At 35.4% G+C, this 20,581-nt stretch overlaps 1 protein-coding gene across 5 annotated transcripts in view; it reads left to right on the forward strand.

The window, feature by feature from the left end:
- MARCHF1 (membrane associated ring-CH-type finger 1) overlaps nt 1–20,581 on the forward strand; it is a 250,242-nt gene that overhangs the window by 140,524 nt on the left and 89,137 nt on the right. For 3 of the 5 annotated variants that reach the window (XM_074822904.1, XM_074822903.1, XM_074822906.1), the window contains one exon: nt 8,283–8,422. The exons of the other annotated variants lie outside the window; for them this stretch is intronic. In XM_074822904.1, coding sequence (XP_074679005.1) covers nt 8,321–8,422 — 102 coding nt within the window. In that variant the 5' untranslated portion in view covers nt 8,283–8,320. The remainder of the gene's footprint in view (nt 1–8,282; nt 8,423–20,581) is intronic. 5 annotated transcript variants of the gene reach the window in all.

Raw genomic sequence — 20,581 nt, forward strand, 5'->3', positions numbered from 1 at the left:
GAATTTATAGAAGTGTTTCGGTTAATTTAGCTGGGGTGTAGTGATTACATTCCTGTCATTCTGTTACTCACCCTAAAAGAGATTCTGAAAACTATCTGAAATTATGTAAGAAAAATTTAAGAGACCAGCAAAGATGACGTAGCAGTGGCCTTCTGATACAGCCTGTCCTACAATAGAGTTGTTACAGGTAGCATTATGAAAAGCAGTAGTATCTAAGCAACAGCATATACCTTTCTTTCCAGCAGTAATGAACATCATCTAGTGTAGGTGCTATATGACTGACCTATCACAGGAGCAGTGTCTGAATTGCTCACAAGCATGAGGTTTCTGTGTTTAGGGTTGCCAAAGGAGGATAGTTTATGACTGCTCAGAACATTGTATTTGACAGAAGAACTTTTGTTAAAAATAATTTTCTGACAAAGGGAAGATCTTCTATTGGACCAGTCATGGTCTTAGCACACTTAGCACGGCGTGTGTACTTCTGGCACTTCAATGAAATGTGGTTTAATGTGATTTTCCCTTTGTTCTTAAAAACTCATTTAAATTCAGTATTAATTATCCATCCCTTGAATGGGGATGTTTAGTGGTTAAATGATGTCTTTCAGACATCTAATATTTATTGGATTAAAAAAAAAGCTACTTCTGTCTTCATCTTCATATTTTACTTCAATAGTGAGCTCTGCCTGATTCAAAGTAGGTTTTATCTTGCATCATAAATATACCCTTCTTCTCTAAATAAACCACGTAAGAATGAGGAAAAACTTTGCAAGATAGACTTTTCCTTTCACATATGCAGAACAAAGTCCTCTAAAGATTTACTTCAGCTTCTTATGCCCTGTACGTTTGGATAACTGCATGCATAACTTTGAGTTAGTTAATGCTTTACCTTCATGTGGATTTTCTGCATGTTACACTTTCTGCTAATTCTCTGCCTTCCCTGAAGAATTTCCAACTGCCAAGTGCTTAGTATGGTTTTAATATGTGCACTTACCAGTCATGCCTTTATTGTTGATTGAAGCTTTGGTTTAAGCTGTTGGCAATAGTGTATGGTTAAATATATGCAATCTCACAAAGCAAAAACACGTACTTTGTTCCTGTTCTCAAATCTATGTTTGTTCAAGACTGTTTTCCTTTCTACTTGGGAGTCTGATGCATCTGGATTTTGCATGGAGGGGTCCCAAGGGAAGGAACATGCCAGGAGCACGTACTGTTGCATTGCTTTTGAAAGCTCTGAGGACAATTCAGTGGAGACATCTAACCTTGGATGAGCAAAGCATTCCTTAAAGAATCATAATTCTATGATTCTATGAGTCTATGATTCTATGATTAAAGAGTAGATGTGATATTAAGAGCAAGAACCTTTTAGAAAAGAGTCATATTTGATGATGGTAAAGAGGTTGCTTGTTAAAATAGTTTGGAAAAAAAGTAGAATTACACCCTGCATAGGCAAATACAGATTTGACAGTATCTACATGTGTAAAGATTTATTTTTTAAAAAATATGAAATCAGTAGCCATAAATATACATTTCTGCTTCAAATTTCTCAACATTTTCTTCTTGCAGTCTTCACAAATGCAGAAAGGTAGAATTACAATGCCACAAATTTACTATAGGGAAAAAAAAACCTGTCATCGTTTCTCTAAAGAGCCTTGAATGATTTAAAATTGCTTTCTGCTTTGCATGAGAGATACTTTTTATTGTGAAAAAAAAGTGTGACTATAAAGAGAAACACCCACATTTTTTATATCTTTAGTAACCCAAAAGACTATTTTTTCTGAAAGCTTTTAAAGATTTCCTTTCACTCTTTGGGTGTAGTGCTCATAGACTGGTTAGACAAAACAATGTTAGCTGCAATAATTTTTGTACCAGTCATCTTAAATTGATTTATTTTCAATGAATAAACTGTTTTAAGTAATGAGTGAAATTCAGATCCTTAGTTATGACAAAAAGGAATCAAAGTCTTGAAGGGCTAAGGACAACTTAAAATACATACTAGCACTGTAACAGAAAAGAAAAAAACATAGGTTAGCTTTAGTTGGAAATAATATGATTAATTATGGTGCAGGAGTGTCAAAATACCCACTTTATAGTCTCTGAAAATTGATTGGATAATATAGCTAGTAATTGAAGAAGATGCTATAGTTGACACTTTGCAGGCTTAAGCAGTTGAAACAAGTTCTAGAAAACTTGATTATAATAAAACTTCTAATAATCTGAAGAGGGGTGCTGATACTGTGGTTATATTTTTAAAGAGCTGCTGAAGTGACACGTTTGGCAAGCATAACTAAGTTAAATGACAACTTTGTTTTGTCTTTACAGCTAGGGAAATTGATTTACTTGTGCATAATTAGGTTTACTCTTCAAGTAGTGCCCTAGAAGCATTTCTGAAATCAGTCATTAATGAATAGGAGAACATGTTTGAATTCAGATTCTTACATCCACTTAATGCAGAGGTGTTTGTATATAACCAGTAGCTATACAAGAAAACTGGTATCAGAGTCTTGATCGGTACTGTCATTCTAGGTATCTACTGAGTAATTTGTGGGCATATGTGCTTGTTTTCTGTTGGTCTCTGCATTTTTTTTTTTTAATGAGGCTAGCACATTGGGTATATATTTTATCTAATTGCTGCAAGTATCAGTCAGGAAGATAACATTTTACTAGCTTGATGGCCTTTCAAGCTACTGACATTTTAAGTTATATTAATTAAATGCTGGACTCACAAAATTATTCCTCAGTTTGGAGGAGCAGATAGTACTCAACAGTTCTGATTAAAAAGAAAAAAGTTTTTACCAATAGTTACCATGTTTATATGCAGAAACTATTTTTTTTTCCTCTGACTTTAAAGAACCAGCACTGGAATTTTACTGCTATTGGCACAATCACATATAGTCTAATATGTCCTTTTTTTTTTTTTCCTTAAAATATAGAGGTAATTTTCAGACTTGAAGTTGAGCTTCTTGTAAAAATATAGATTTAGAGTCGTTACGCTATTATGCTATGGCTACACTGTGTTGTCCTTGTGAAACAGGGACAGTCATAGGATAATATTGACTAGCTAGTTGAGAAAAGATTATGGCTTACTTGTGACACAAAAATAGCACAAGATATCAGAGCTTTCTAGTGCATCCAGCCCATGAATTTATGTTTGTCTTCAAATTAGAATAATTGATTGGAAGTCACAGCTTGATAAGGCTCAGACAAGAGATACACAAAGAACAACAGGGACTGTATTTCTCTCACCAGAGCTCAGCAGTTGAAGGCTATTTGCATTTCAATATTCCTGCAGCTCTACTCCTGGAATATTTTGATGATGTGCCAAGTCATGCAGTGTGTTTAGTTGTTGGACAAATACCATCACTTTGATTGCTGTTGGGAATCTTCGAACACAGAGAACAAAACTATTTAGCTTAGATAAAGAACAGTATGTTTTGTGTTCAATTTCCTGCTGTTCTATGGTAGCTGTTAGATCCTGTTAAGGACTGAGAAAGCATAACCTTCTCATGTACTTCATATTAATTCAGCCTTTGTTGAGGCCTTTGCTACCTGAATCTAATTATGTTCCTAACTTAAGTTTACTGATTCTTTTCTCTCACTAAATTAATGAACATTTTTTGAGATATGCTTTTATTTCATATAACTGGCTAATTTTTAATAGATCATCCTTAAGTAAACCCCTATTTATTTAGTATTAATATTGTGCAAGGTGTACTTGAATCTATAATTCCGTATGTCCCTTTGCTTGCTTAAATTATGAGTAAAAATTGTCTCCCCTGAAAAAGTATGAATAAAGTAATTCTTCTATTTTTAAACAAATTTATAGGGGATGAATTGAGATTTTTTTTTTCAGTCAGTCTGAGTCAGTTGTATGAACAAGTGTAAAGTCCTCCTTTCAATTATGATCTGTACAGTGGTAGTTGTAATTTGATTCCTCGGGGCAAAAAAGAATTGCAAATGTTCCAAGAGGTACTGCACCCCAAGAGGAACAGAATAGGACTGTAGCTATGGTCAGATGATTCCCTGTCTTCACAGGTACAGGCAGTATAGAAAGGATTGATTGGGCATTTACTGAGGGGTGATGGTGGTGGCATTCTTTGGAATGGTCTCCTTGCAGACCTTTGGAGGGCCATTGCTGCACGTAGATGGCACGCACTGATCTTGGGCATCCACTCTTCACTACACCTATGGCTCAGGTTGACTCTGGAGCTCTAAACTAACATGTTTTTAAAAGGTTGTAAATTTTGGTAACCTAGACTTCATGCCAGCTGACATTATAGAGGATCTGTTGCAAATTGTTCAAATGCCGTATACCTGTCTCAACTGTGTAGAAACTCATAATATAATGACTTCAAGAAGTTACCTTTGTCATACTGAACTACAGCTGTTGTGTGGGGTTTATGGTTCTTTGACAGTTCTAAGTACCAGGAGTATCCAGCTGGTGCAGAATAATTTTGTAGAATATTCCCTAGACTAAGTTATTTTTTCACTTCATTTGTAATCAAACTCAAACTGTGTAGTATAACACATTGTATGCTTATATGTGACGTGTAGAGTTGTAGTCTCAGGTTGAATTGACTTATATCCACCCCAAGTGTGAGGAATACATGACTAGAGATAGAGTTTGCATTACTTCTCTGCACTAAACACATCTCCGGAAGAATTAATTGTACACTGAAACATGCAGCAATATAGCCTCATTTCTGCTAAAAGTTTACTTCATAATTGGGTAGACAATCAGAAACAAAGTAAGTAGCCTAAGACATAAAACTATATTAAAATACAAGCCTAAAATAACAATAAGATAATAATTCATCAGAAGTAATAGAATATTAGAAAGAGTCTTCAGTGAAGACCTGAAGCTTTCCCTCTTAATAAGTGATCAAGAGTGTGATGGTTCAAAAGGAAGCCTCAGCTAACTTTGTGTGAGCAGCTGCTCATCAGTAGGCATAGCAGAGAGCTCTAGGAACTTGGGAACCATATGTTTTATTCCTAGGGTATCTTTTCAACCACTTATCTTAAATGTACTTGCTTAATTTTACTGCATTTGCAAAAACATGATGGTGTGCATTCGGTCCAGAGAGGGAAGTATAAGAGTGACCATTTAAAGGTTGGGTTTTGGGGGTTTTGATAGTAGAAGGATTGGATATTCATGTCCAGTCTTGAGGGAATGGTCAGGAAGTTTTCCATCTTAACAGTGTTCTGGAGAGAAGTATCTTTTAAGTAATGATTGACACATTCTTTTAAAATCATAGTGAAGACTTTCTTAAAAGGTTTATGCTTTTTTTTTTTTTTTTTTTAAAGTTCATATTCTTTCTTCAGGGAAGAACCAAAGCAGTAAAGGGCTCCCAAGCAGTAAGCTGCAGCAGCTGAACATGTAGCCACCTTGTTCATGGTGTGCATTCAGAGGAACAGTGAGGTCTGGGATCTTTTCAGACATAGCAAGCCAAAAATTTATACATACATTCCTCTGGGCTGTAATCTTTATATAGTATTCTTTTGGAGAGACTTCAGAAAATTATTATGTTTATTCCAAATATGCATTTTGTGGATTTTATTTTTTAAGGACTTTTTTTCTCTAGCCAGCGTTAGTCTCTAGTTTCCAGGCATCTGCACAAAATATGTGCAACAATAACTAACTGATCATGGGAGAATGCAGTTAAGCATTTGTGACAAATGAAATCTGCCCATAAGTCCTGTGTGTAGTAAAACATTTTAGTAAAGAGTTACAGTTTGATTTTACCACGATAGAGAACCACTTCCCCAGATCTGATTATCTATGAAGGTTTAGGTGGCATGAAAGATTGTCTCCATGTCTTTTCTACAAACTTCACTTGTTAGGTGTAAAGGAAGCGGTACCTCTTTGCCCAGCCCCAAGTGCAGTCATAAAGAGAGCAGCAGCAGCTCATCCCTTTTCACCCAGTTTAATAGAGTTGACCAGTGTCATACCTGATACAACTGCCCTCCTGTGCTTGTAAACTCCACTTAGAAGACAATATGTGAGGAACCACCATGATGGGTTCCAGAGCAGCAGAAAGAAATGGTTTGTCTCATTTTGAAAGGTCTAAACAATGCTGAAATACTTTCTGCTTGAAATTTTGAATGAAAACCAGGAAATTCCAGACACCAGAATAGTTATAAGAAGACATTTTACTTTCTTAGAAGATCTTGTGTGCTCCTATTTAAGAAGCAGTGGGGACAGGATGGGGAGTAGTTTAATTAGAAGTCAGACTCCACTGTTGTTTCAGTCCTGTTTAGTTGATAAATAGGATTTCAGCACATGATATGGAAATTACCTAGAATTTGCCGTAGAAGCTTGAAAAAATGAAAATTGAGATTGATTGTCTCATTAAATGCTTATCTTTCCAAGTTGCAGTGGAGAACATGTGCATATGCTTGTCCTGATACTTTTTCTAATTCTCCAGTTTCTCATGAGTACTTCATGATACGTTAGATATACAATGTAAAGCATTTAAAACATGAATTTATTTTTTGTATCTGTGTAGATGTTGCTTAAATACACAAACTGTTTACTGGTGCTTCCTTTACTCTTACAAACAACCAGGTTTGTATGTAAAGTTCTGCTAGTTGCATTCACAAAACTAAGGAAAATAAACAGTCTTGTAGGGCTTGCAAGACAGGGAATGCTCTGATCCAGTGGCAATCGTAACTGCTGCTAAATTGATGACACTCAGTTTAGCCAGTGCTTCAGCTGGATTTCTCATTGTGAAGCTTTTGCTGGGTTATATTCATACCCTGGAGGACTGAGTTCTTATAAGTCTACAACTGAAATCTTTTATAATAGAAAAATGTATTTGACTCCACAGACAGTCAACAGGCAGCGTGGCAGTCTTCATGTTACTAATGCTTTATTGGCACATATTTTTATCTTATGTTAAGATTTCAAGAGACTGAAAAATTAATAAGAATCTGTTCACCTGTAGACTCAGTAATCTAATCATCTCCAGTACAACAAAGCTAATGCTAGTTTCCACTTTTCCTTACTATTGGTTCTGTGAGGTTGTGTGGAGAGACACAGCTTTGTGCATTTCATACTTTGAAAATTATGTATTAACGGTAAGTACGGAAATGGCAGGGCTATAGTTATTCAAGAAGGGACTGTAGTTTGTCAGAATCAGAACCTGGGAAGATGAAAGCCCGCTGTAAACACAAGCATGTCTTGTGTACTGCCTGGAGATGTATTGCAGAAAAAATAAACCTACTTTACAAGTACATAATATTCAGTTGCATTAAATAGGTGCTAGTTTACCACGTAAGATGTTTAACATTATTGTATGTATGTTCCAGATCTACTTAGTCTAGTGTTAACCTCGTTTAGAGTACTAGGCACTCAATATGGTAGGTTAATATTTTCGTTTATTATGTTTCATGATGTTACAGAATAACACTTTTTAAATTAAAAAATGTTGTAAACAACCAGATTACAAATTGCTTCAGATGCTGTGGAGAAAAAAAATTGTTCAGTTATTTTTTGTAATTAATTAGCAAAGTTTTGAACTGAATACCTACATTACCCATTTCAACTGGGAAATGTAGATTGTGAAATTTTAAAAATATTCTGAAGGTTTTCTTACACTTAAAAGCCCTGTTTACTAGTGCTGTATTTCCAGAATGTGTTTGTGTTTCTTAAAAGGTGTTTTGTTACTGTTACAAACTAAAAATAAGTTCACATGCAGCTTACAGTTGGTATGTAGTATTTATTGCTGGTTTGTGTACATTACTTTTTGCTATTTGCAATACATCCTAGTGTAACACTTCAAGACAAGACAGGTATTCTGGTGTGTGTGGGCATGAGTACATATGTGTTTGTGTGCTTTCACATTGTTGATTTGTATTTAATATCTGCTACTGCTTTAGGGCTATTTGTACGTGTTTCAGGGTATGTGGGGTATTTCATCCAAATGTTACATTGTTTTAGGAATGACATTATTCTCACAGTTATTTTGTAATAAAATTCCTTTAATATAACACTTTTCATATTAAAGTGATAACTTGAGAAAGATTTAAGATGGAGAGAAGGCACTGAATTTGCTGACACTGAAACAGTATTAATGCATGTAAGGTGTGCTGAAGGTGCATAGTTCTTTTCTAAGCTGCATGGCATATCCCTTCGGAGTACTTTGAATAAACATGTTCTTCTAAAAATATGTTTATTAACTTGTTTAGATATAATTTTAAAAGCTGTTTTAAAAGTCATGCATCCAGAGACATGCACACAATAAATTAAAAGTGTCAATGTTTCAGGGAATCTAAATTATTTTCAGAATTTCAGAAATTGAGAAGGGATAAGTGGAAGGAGAAAATGTTGGGCTGGTGCCAAGCGATAGCTCGTAATCCTCACAGACTTCCAAACAGCACAAGAACACCGGAGGTCTCAGGTGATGCTTCACATAACTCTACTTTGGTGAGTGAAAAGTTGCATTTCATGATGGTGGCATGCTCAGATGAACTTCAGAGGTGTTAAATTTATTTTGAAAACTGTAGTGTTTGCCATTGATTGCATTGCCTCAGTGTGTGAAACCCTTTGACATTACAGCCATTTACTATTTCCATTTGCTATTTTTTCATCTTTTATGTTATGCATGGTCCATTCGGATTTGCATGCTATGTCTGTAAATTGGTGTTGATGTTTTGTGAATGGTAAAGTCTTTAAGCAGGAAATGTCCTAATATGGATTACTTACATTCTTTATGATCTTAATCAATGCAATGGCATTTGGTCCCTGATGAATACAGCTGGACATCATATACAGGTACCTTGTTTGCTCTTTGCTCCTGCCTGTAACAGGAACAAAGTATAGTATGTCTGCACTTGTCTTAGACAGATGGATTTTAATATTATCTTCATATATTTAACATGATGCTGCAAGAGGTGGTTAGTTTCTGCATGCAAAACTATTGATAATAGACGTTCAGGCAATGTAAAGTCAACAATTTACATAGTAGAGTTATCATGAATTGTATGAAGTTGAATAAAGTGACTCATTGACAAGAATTTTAATCCTGCAGTTTTTGCTCATTCAAATAAATCCATTTACATTAGTAGACCTCCCCAGGTGAGTAAGAACTGATACTTGAAGGTAAAGGCTTCAGACTGCCCCACATGTAAGAGCAAAAATTGTCTATGTACTTGTTTTTCCTCGACTATATTGACATTTTCAGACTACGGAAAAACTGATTATTTGAAATATATTCAGTTAAATGTGCCTGGTCCAATTTCAATACTAAGGTTAAAATAGGCACAACATTTTCTTATTGTGAGAAGCATGAGGAAGTACTGCCCTCAAGTTTTTGAAACATGATGACATCTAAGCAGAAAGGTGAATAGCTGTTTATAACCACTGATATGAAATGTGGTATTCCAGAGTGTGAAGAGAGTTATAAATGAAGAGGCAGTGGTCTGTTTGACAGCTGTTGAAGTTCTGGTGAAGAAAAACCCCCACTTAATGAGGCAAAATTATCTTGTTCAGTGGTAGATTATGTAGAATATAAGTTTGTGCTAAGGAAGAGAACACAAGAAGGCAGCACTAAAAGTTGCAAATTTTATAGTTTACTTATTATCCTAGATTATTATAGCTCACTTTCATCTGGAATTCTTTTATTTCAGAGAAATAAAAGGAAATTAAAAAGCAATGAGTCATGAAAGAAGAAATTTCAAGTACATTATCCCGGTATTTAATTACCATTACTGTTTTCTCTTTAAATTTTATTTAATTACTATTAATGTTTGGGTGTTGCTAGTAATAGGTGGTAGCTATTAAGGAATTTAGTTATGTGTAAATTTGCATATTTTGATTTCTGCCTGACTGCTAGTCAACATTTAATTCAGTTTGATATTCCAGAGGTAAGCATTCCAGTTGTCCAGATGGGATTTAGAAATGATGAACTGGGAATACAGTTCATAACAGTTGAGTCAGTCGAGTTAGCATGTTTTAACCTTATTAATATCAAAACTTGTTTAAAAATAAGTTTACGTGAAACTATATAGACTGCTGCTCAGTTGAAGTGTGTAAGAAAACCAGGGTTATAAACAGCTGGGGAAGATACTTTGTGTCCTTCAATGTTGTGATTGCCTATGAAATAATAATCTTCACAACAGGAAATAAAACAGTGATATGTCTTGAGGCCTGTCAAGGTTTCCTCTTCATTTTTTTTGCTTCCTGATTTCTCAATCATTACTCTTTCTATCCCTCACTTCTGAAGTAAATGACAATTAGTATAAACTTTTGCTGTCAGAGTCCAACTTGTGGGCTGTAGGATGAAAATCCTTATTTTCCTTATGAACATTTAAAAACTGAAATCTTGTTTCAAATCAGGTTTGATTTTGCTTGGTAGTCTTGGTCTTTCAGTGTTGAAAAATTTTTTCATCTGTTCTTGAATGAAGGTACAGACTAGCACTGGAAAATAATGAAACAACAGAAAGTAAAGAACAGAAATTATTTGTTCTAAGTGTACAAAGCCACTTCTGATGACCTATTCAAGTCCTTTATGTCTGAATTAACCTTCATTTTTCAGTTCACTGCAGCTCCTCTGTGGACCTGGTTCCCTTAGTATGGGTTTATTTGGTCTGTCTTGCAAGCACAGTTATGGTACGAAGATACAGGTCTTTGCTTCCTTAGACTGTAGGTAGCAACTCTGGGTTTGGTGGGAAGCAAACTGGAGTGTACACTGCATCTATTTTTCACCTTCGGCCTGTGCCTTTGCTGTACACCTCTGATTCAGCAGAATGTCTTCTGTATTTCAGAACTTCAGCTAAGGCTTTTCAAAAGAAACTTTCCTTTCCCTTTAAAAATAACCCCACAAAGCAGTCATTTCACAATGCCACTTTCCCAAAGGGGAATGATCTGAAAATTGCAAGTATGTCTTATAAATTTTCATGAAAACAAATATCTTTCTCTCTTAGTGAAAGAAAGAAGGAAGCTTGTGGAGTAGGAAGCAGATTATGATAATTAACTAAGTGCTTTTTTCATTAAGCAAGTAAATGGAATACTGAGCAGCAGTGCAGGAAAAACTAAAAAAGAAATTAGCTCATGAAAACACTGCAATAAATTTAAAGAGTTTAATAAAATCAGTTACACCATTTCATTTTATTTGATATTAAGATGTTATAGCTTCATCCAAATCAAATAAATTCTGAAATATTTCAGTAAAACTCAACTAAATATTCTTGGAAACATTTTTCCATTATTATTTTTAACTTAATTACAATATTGTTCCCAGGCTTTATCACCTTAATCTACTTTTTTGAAGATTAAAGCCTTTTGTGTTTAGTTTTAGGTGGAACTCCAGTTTCTTCTGAGCATACCTCAAAAATTTTGAGTCATCCTATAGTCAAAGGAGGCATAACTTCTCAAAAAATATTGTTTAATATTACAATTTGTTGGATTGTGGGGGTTGTATTGATAATTTTAGATGCATAGGGAGTAGATTTCATATTTTTTTCATACTCAAACTATTTTCATATAGTCCATTAACTTGGGGTAGTGAGACATAAAGCTGGAATTGACTTTGCTGGATTTGACATAGCTAGAAATCATCTGTTTTTCAAGCTGTATTTATTATCATTCTGTGCTTATTTGTCCTGTATACACTGTTTCTAAATTTTAAAGGCTCATCCTTCCTAATGTTCATTGTAAGATTTGAGACCTGTAATATAACTTTTCAACTTTCCCTTTTTGTAATAGTTTCCACGTTCCCACAAGTATCTTAAAAGACCTTGTCTATTCCTGCTCATTTGAACATGAGTGACCAGTCGTACATAGTATTCCAGATCAAGCTTTCTGTTCCTGACAACTGTGACACTAATTATTCCCTATCCAGTAACATATTTATCACACTGCATAGATTTAGAATCGCTTTATAGATATATTTTTTGTATCGATTATAGTTTTAAGACCAAAACTGTCGACTATGGTAAGTTTTGATTGGTGCACGAAGATTGTATCAATTCAAATTGTTATTGCTCATCTATTCTTTTCCATTCACTGGTTTTTATATGTATTTAGCAAGAAGACCTTTTCCTATTTAACTTTCTTTTTTGAAAGTTTGATTCTCCTCCCCCCCCCCCCCCCCCCGGTAATTCTGTTTTCATTATTTCCTAGTGTTTCTTTGCTTTTGTATTTCATGTAGCTTCATCTATTATTTATCTTTTCTGAAGCAGATATTCATTCAGACAAATCGGAAGATTATTCTCTACAGCTTTTTTTTTTCTTAACTGCAAATTCTTATCTTTTTCATTTATCCCTTTCTCTGATTTTTGCTACAGTTGGGGAAAGAATAGTAATTGAAAAGAATCCAGACCTTGAAAGCTCATCATTTTATGCAATAGTATTTGCACATTTTTGTCTTTTCAAAGGATAATGGATATAGTTGAAAATGTACAATTTTAAATTCTTTCTTCACTTGTCTCTGTACTGACAGTATCTATTTATACTGTGATTCTGTAAGCATATGTATATATGGTTAGTTCAAATGATTTTGATGGGAATACATAAATATGTATTAACATTGATTAAGTAATTTGAGTAGAAGCAGTTCTGTGTCTGCCTGTCTTTGCTAAGTGTCTAGTGTTTCTTGAGCATTATCACAATCTATGTTCTTAATAGTTACATACAGCCTATTCTGCGTAGGGTATGTACTGGTCCTTGATTCAGCACCTCGTGTTAAACACATGAGGCTAATGGGAGATGAACACATACTTAATGCTGAATTGTAGTCATTATTGCATACTACTTTTCCTGCTGTATTTCCCACTAGAATTCTGGGTGAATATATGTGGAAGTATAGTCGTGTGAGTAACTAGATAATTTATGTTTGTATATGCAAATGAAATTTAGAAGTCATGGCAAATGATCAAGCATCTAATTTAACTCCAAGGAAGGATTTTTTTATATTCAAGCAAATGATACCATCTGCTTCTCCAAGAGAAAGTAAACTATGTTTATGAATTACATGTTTCACATAGGCAGATTCCAGGTTGCCACATCTGATCTACAGATGTTGACTGAGCAAGTTAATGGTAGTCAATGATTAATCCAAAATATAATTAAACAAACAATGAAAAGTGGGTTTGTTGTGGTTTCACCCCAGCAGGCACCTCAGCCCCACACAGCCACTCACTCACCCCCTGTCAGTGGGATGGGGAAGAGAAGCAGAGGGGAAAAGTGAGAAAAAATTGTGGGTTGAGATAAAGACAGTTTAATAGGTAAAGCAAAAGCTGTTCATGCAAGCAAAGCCAAACAAGGAATTCTTTCACCACTTCCCATTGGCAGGCAGGTGCTCAACCATCTCCTGAAAGGCAGGGCTCCATCATGCGTAACAGTTACTTGGGAAGACAAATGCCATCACTCTGAATGTCACTCCTTTCCTCCTTCTTCTCCCCAGCTTTATATGCTGAGTGTGATGTCATATGGTATGGGATGTCCCTTTGGTCAGTTGGGGTCAACAGGTCCCAGCTGTGTCCCCTCCCAACTTCTTATGAGCCCCCAGCCCACTCACTGGTGAGGCAGCATGAGAAGCAGAAGAGGCCTTGATGTAAACCATATTCAACAATAGCTAAAACATCCCTGTGTTATCAACACAGTTTTCAGCACAAATCCAAAACATAGCCCCATACCAGCTACTGTGAAGAAATTTAACTCTATCCCAGCTAATACCAGTACAGGTTTTCCTCCAGTGATAATAAACTGAGAAGTTGGGGTTTAGCTCTGCATTCTGCTAACTATATGAAAAAATCTGAATAGTGTAGGAATGTTTTGTTAGTAGATGACCTTTGAAAGTCCCATCCAACCTGAACTATTCCATGAATCTCTGATCTTTATCTAAAATGCAAAATTTAATTCCAGAACAAGAAAGATCTCTTGATCTGAGTGTGGAAGTGTTTGGCTGTTTGGTTTTCATCAAGGGAGTGTAATCCCTTGCTGAAAATCCTGTGAAATAGGATCTGTCTAGGTTTCCCTTAACAGTGCAAGCCTGTTATTGTTAATCTGACAGGGGTTGAGGGGATGTTTAAGATCTGTATTTTAATTTGTTATAAGAAGATTGTGTAGCTTAATACTCAAAAACTAGATGTGAATAAAGAGTAATTATCTAAGAATATGGAGTTGGTTTCATCTGAATTATCTTCTTATTTGCAGAACTATTAAGTAGACTTTATTAATTAGGCTGCAGAACCAGCTAGGAAATCCACAATACTATACCTACTACTGCTTTTGGAAATCTAGTAGTAACTTTAGTATAGTAACAAAACAATATGCGTATGTGAATCAAACTGTGGAAGAGAGAGATTCTACAATAGAAATGTAATTTCAAAATAGGCAGAATTATTTACCTGGTATAATTAATATAAATTATATGCTTTTTAATACAGCTGGGTGCAGCATGTTTAATTACACATTGAAAAAAAGGAACTTTTGAGGATATAACCTTTTGTGGTTCAGGCATACTGCTCCTGGATCCTGGGTCAGGTAGCTTATGGAATAATATATAAGGTCTGAATAAATTTTTAGGGGGAGAGCAGGATCCTAAATATCTCATGTTCTCTGCTGCCACATATCTCAGCTGGGCTGATTCTCTCTATTCTTCTGGTGCTGAGAGGGTCTCTCCTAAGTGACTGGGTTTTTCTGTTTACTTCTCATGGGCATTGTGAAACTTCTGCAGCATTTCAGTTAAAGCCAACATTTGTACTGGTATTCTCAGCCTGTTGCCATTGCTCATTGTACTTTTTGATTCATGTCACCTGTTTTTCTTTCCTCAGATGATTTAAGGCCTTTTGAAAAGAAATTTAATTAGATGCATGTTCATTTTTAGCATTTTATAACAGGTTACTGTTTAGCTTTTTATTTAATAAGTGCCTCAGTTGCTGTTAATGTTAAGCTATGGAAACTTTTCCTTGTTATGTACATGTTCCACATTGGACTCATCCTTCTGCATGATGCTGCATGCTCCCCTGCAGGGCAATTGTTTTTAACTATTTATTGCTTTCCAATTTGCAGGGTCAGCCTAAGCTCAATGGTTTCAGTAGCTGTGTCACCCCAGGCCAATCTTATTGATTTTCCTTATATTTAAAGCAATTAGCAGTCCTTACCTGGGTTACCATAGCCTTCTGGCTTCTCACCACAAATGTGTTATAAGGATGTAAAGTTGTTAAGAGTTAATTTGTGTTTCTTTTCTGTGGATATGTAAACCATTAGAACAAGACAGATGTAGGCCAAAGCTTTTGGGTAAGTATCCCCCAGTTTTCAGTTTCTTCCTCAGTGTATTCCAGCATCATTTTATAATTAAGAGCAGGGTAGATGTGGTTAAATTTTACTTATTTGACTAGTGATTTCAGTTAGGCTTCCCCTCTGACAGGCTTAAAATGACAGTCCTCACTTAAATCATTTTCATTTCACTTGTGGAAAAGATGACATATTTACTTACCAAAAATGGAGGCCATGCAGAAAATTGCTGTTACTTTGCATTTGTAGAAGCAACAATAACTTAAATATTGGAGAAAAAATTAAAGCTTACCTGAATGCTGACTTCAATATGAGTAAATTATGATTTTTTTTTTTAAATGTTTTATTTTTCTTTATAACTGTCCTGGTTTTGTCCAGGATAGAGTTAACTTTCCTTGGGCTGAGAAGGAGCACAGCTAGAGGGCCAGGCCCAGATCGGTCATTGGAGTATTCCATATCATGTGATGTCATGCTCAGTATATGAGGGGACCCATGCGCTCTCATTTTTGATTTCGGTTTCTTGATCGGCAGTGGGATTTCTGGTGTGGTCGGGATCGCTGCTGGGGGCGGGCTGCGTACCGGTTGCCGGTTTGTGAGCCACTGCTGTATTTTACCTGTTTGGACTTACTTTTGTTACTGTTGTTTTGTTACTACTAGTAAATTATTTTTTTTATTCAACCTACGAATTTTTTTTTCTTTTTTGTCCCTCCCCTATTTCACTGGGGGGGGTGGGGGAAAGTAAACGACTGGCCATGTGGTGATTGGCTACTGGCTGAGTTCAAACCATGACAATAACTTACATGGTATTTATGTTTTCTAGGTGTTAGGTGTCCACATTTACTGATACATTTACCAGTGGAACTTGCAAGAAATTATTTTCTGTAGATCAAATTACTATAAGAAGACATTGACAATAAATATTTGTTAAATATCTGTGTAACTGTTCGAATAGATTGTATTCAATCCTTTATTCTTTCCCAAAAAGATTTCATGCACCTTGTTTTGCATAGCAACATGTGTTCACAAGATTGGTTCAAATCTATTTCGTATAAATTATTCATAATTTGTTTCTTTTTTGTATAGTGGAAGTTGTCTCGTTAGTCTGTTTCACTTAGGAAAAAGGGACATCTTTTAAGTGTAGAATTTAAAATATATTAAATTTTTTAGTTTTGGAGAGAAGAGTTATGTCTCCATAGATTAGGCTTGTTCACATAACTTTTGACTGAAAGCTCAAGAATTACTTTTCTAGCAATTTTTAATATGTCCATAAGAGTCTTAAAGTGTGTAAAGCTCCGGGTTATATGATGTAGGGTTATAGATACTGAAACAAAGAGGGGATTACCAGTTCACTATTCAGTTTCTATTTGGAAAATGAATTCTGGAAAATTAGAAAGTCAGGCAGGGCTAAGTAGTTAACCTGTTTTTTTTTTTTTTTATAAGGTGAAATGGGTTATTCTCATTTTAACTCCACAAAGCCTTCAGTCACATCATTAACTGAACACCTACACTCTAATGGGGAAGCCAAGATGACAGGAAGCATCAAAGAAATGTCTCTGCTCATTCATATATTGCCAGAGTAATACCAGCAAGGAAAGCTAGGAAAGCACATCATGTTGAAAAAAAGAAGAATGAAAAAAAACCCCAATATTGGTAGAAGATTATTCTGCAACTTTATCTTGTAAAAACTCTCATCATAATACTAAATGTTTACGTTGAATTGCAAGTTTACATAGTGCTCCATTCCCGAGGATCCATGTTTTTTGCGTGGTATTTTGCAGTCCATAACTGCTTCAATTAAAAGATCCAGAAACAGTTTTAGTATAAGCTCTCTAGTGTACTAGTCTGTGCAACTCAGTCCTGTAAACAGAAATGTGTATTCATAATTTGCTTGAAGAGTCTGTACTGATACCATTTGCATGCTTAGAGTGAAGTATGTGCATGTGAGTCTGTGCAGCGGCAGTTTAGAGCATTGATAAAAAAGGGTCAATATCAGGATTTCTCTCATATATATGTATACACATATATTTCTTTCAACCCTGCTAGTGTAAATTTTACCTAATCACATAAGTTTGTGCAGTTTCTGCAGTAGGATTCATTCTCACACTTAAGTGGTTTGCAAAGTAATTATTACTGCAAAATATACTTCAGCATACTCCAAAAATTATTCTTAAGAGGAAAATGGGGTTGTACGTGCACACATAGAAGCCACGTCATGAATTCATATTAGTACATGTTTTGCTACAGACAGGGGTGGAAGAAGAAAGTAGTAAACTACAGGGAGCTATATGTCTCCCTAGATACATCCCTAATGTATTCTTCTGCTATGCTATCCTCAGTAAGAGTCTTCCCAATGCTAGAGATGATCTGGTGTTGGTTTTGTGGCATAGGAGGTTTCGCAGTACACCACACCTCTGCAGCTAGCTGTTCTTATGATGTGATGGTGTGTCAATGTGTTGTGGAGCCATTTCAGCCCACGTTCAGCCCTGTGTTCCACTCAACCTGTGGGCTGGTTTTTCTGCAGCATAATGAGTCTGCACGCATCAGGACTGTCTTGTGAGCACCTAGCTTGTATAGAGTCAGTTTGAGTCCTCATTGCAGTTCTCTGTGGTTCTTTCTTTTATCTAACAGAGACAAGCTGTAGCACAGAAGATTAAGTAGGGCCTCTTGAAATCTGCAGCCCATATGAGTTTCCCTTTTTATAAGGTTTTGATGGAGCACTGAGCTAGGAGACCATCTTGGGAGAAATCAGATCTTCAAATAAAAGATAACCTTTATAAGCAGATTCTTCCAAAACTGCTGTTAACAATCTAATGTTATTTCTCTGTTTTCCAGTTAGCAGTGTCACTGAATATTTCCCATTGCAACTGCAATTGTGGTGTTCCCTTTACAACAAAGAACAGCAACAAGATATGCTAGAGTGATGAACTGAAACAGAAAAAGAATCATAATTATTATGTAGGTTAAAGCTCTGACCTGTGTTGTATGTAACTTCCACATAACTTCGTGAAAGTCACTTCTACTTTGTGTCACTTCAGCCTCGTTAATATGAGCTAATGATAACACTCAGGATAAAATTTCACTTACATTTGTAAAGTGCTTAAATCCTGTAAAGACAAAGGTGTTAGACCTATCCTGGTTGATAATGGAAGGATTAAATAAATTTTGACAATTAATACAAAGGAAGAGGAGAAAATACAGCAGAAGACCTAGTGGCTTTATAGAGATGAATCAATAGATAGGCTGAGATTCATTCCACAGAAGATGGAGATAACAACATGAACCCGGTACCCTGCTGCAGTTTCAGAAATGTTAATTCAAATCTTGGTTTTGGAAATGCCAGTCCTATCAATTTGATTAAAAATGTGTCCGTCGACAAAGATGACCATATGTGGATGGTGACTACATGACTTCTGTCGACTCTGTTGACTGTGAAAGAAAACTCTCTGTGACCTTGTTAGCTTAATTACATTTGGGGTTAATCTTTCATTGCCTCCCCCTTGCCCTTTCATAAATTATGAGATGGTTATAGGATAAGATTAGGAAGGGGAAACTTAGGTTGAAGGTGAAGAACATACTCTGGACAATGAAATGTCTTAGGTTGCTATATGATTTTGTATCAAGGGTTACAGGAATCCTATGTCTGTGATCCTTGAAATTTGGAATGGAAACACTTGCACATGATATTAATTTGTTTCCTGCTTCCGATTTTCTGTGCATGTAGGGTTTTTCTATTTCTAAAAGAAATACATCCTAGCTTTTCTTGCCCTGGTAATCCTTTTATAAAATCAATGGTATGAAAGGTACAACTTCTGAACTAGATCAGTTGACTGACTATGATTTATCTAATCGTTAAGCATTGTTTAAATGGAAGTGTTTAGATTTCATCCTTTGTGAAGATCTAGTTTGTGGTAACATGTCTGTTTTCTATTTCTGTGCCTCATATTTCAAATTCTTCTCTTTTTCAGTCTACATTGACCCTGGCAATATTTACTTGTTAACCATGTAGGTTGTAATTTATATAACTGAGTTATTGCTTTTTACAAGGTATTGTAAATAGGTCTTATGTTAGATTAAGAAGAGAGGCACCAAATGTAGCCATGCTTTTAGCATTTTTATACCCAGAAGTTAAACACTGGTTCTTCTTAATTTCATTTAGAATCATAGAATCATTTAGGTTGGAAAAGACCTTTAAGATCATCGAGTCTATCTGTAAACCTAATACTGCCAAAATGGAAAGTTTTCCAAAACAATTCAATTTGCTGTCAGATTGATCTGTTCTTCTCCTTTAATATTTGCTAAGATACTAAAGTAGTCCTGGAAAGACTAGTTTTGTTTTAAGATTATAATTCTAAAGTGTATGGAAAAGCCACACTGAAAATTCTTCTTTGAAAATGTAGTTGACTATAAAACATTTGAACTAAAAATGTCTGATTGTGTCATTTTTATAATAACTTGTATTCCTTCCATAGAAATTAATCAGGTAGTTTATAGCAATTTTGCCTACCTTTGCCTCTCATGTTAAAAAAAGAAAAAAAAAAAGAAGTTAAAAACAATGAGAGAAGAAATACTGAAAAAAAAAAATAAAATTGAAGAACATAGAAGATTGTATTAATTCAATGCAATCCCATTTTACTCTTCCTAGGTATCATTTGGCTCCTCACAGTGTCTTGAGGTCCCAGGCAAGAATCGGTGCTCTGTTGTGGGGCTATCTTTACTGTCAGTCAGTCCGTAATTGGCATTTTCAGTATAAGCATTGGAAGAAATATATAAGGGAAATGTGTAAATAAGGAGAAAAGGTGTATTGTGGATGAAAAAGTGATTGTAGAAAAAGCTCATTTACTCATTAGGCTATTAATTCGAACTTATGGTTTCCCTAGACAAAGAAATGCCCCAAAACAAACAAACAAGAGAGAAATCTCCAAACCTGAAGTAGCTGCAGGCTCGCTGCTCCTTGTATTTCACAGAGAAGCTGTTGAGTACAGGCTCTGCATAGTGTAAGTTTGAGGGTAGGCAGAATATGTGTAGTGAAATTTATAATAATGAGATCATTGAACCAGGAGGTATGTTGATGTTGTCCATCCAATGGACACAAACTCACTGTAGATGAGAAACACAGAGGCAGTACAGATGCTTCTCAGGGTGCTCAAAGTGCTCTGTTGATAATCTGGAATTGTGGTGCATCAAAACCATGTACTCAGACTTTGCATTTAGTGGGGAAATATAATTTACCTACTCAGAGTTGGGCATATATTCTTCTTGATGAGTGACACTAATTTAGACTACAGTATTTCCTGATGCTGAAATAATTAAATTTATTTTTCTGTTATGGAAACCTGAGTTTATTTA

The sequence above is a fragment of the Strix aluco genome, chromosome 4, assembly GCF_031877795.1.
Source record: "Strix aluco isolate bStrAlu1 chromosome 4, bStrAlu1.hap1, whole genome shotgun sequence".
NCBI classification, from domain to species: Eukaryota; Metazoa; Chordata; class Aves; order Strigiformes; family Strigidae; genus Strix; species Strix aluco.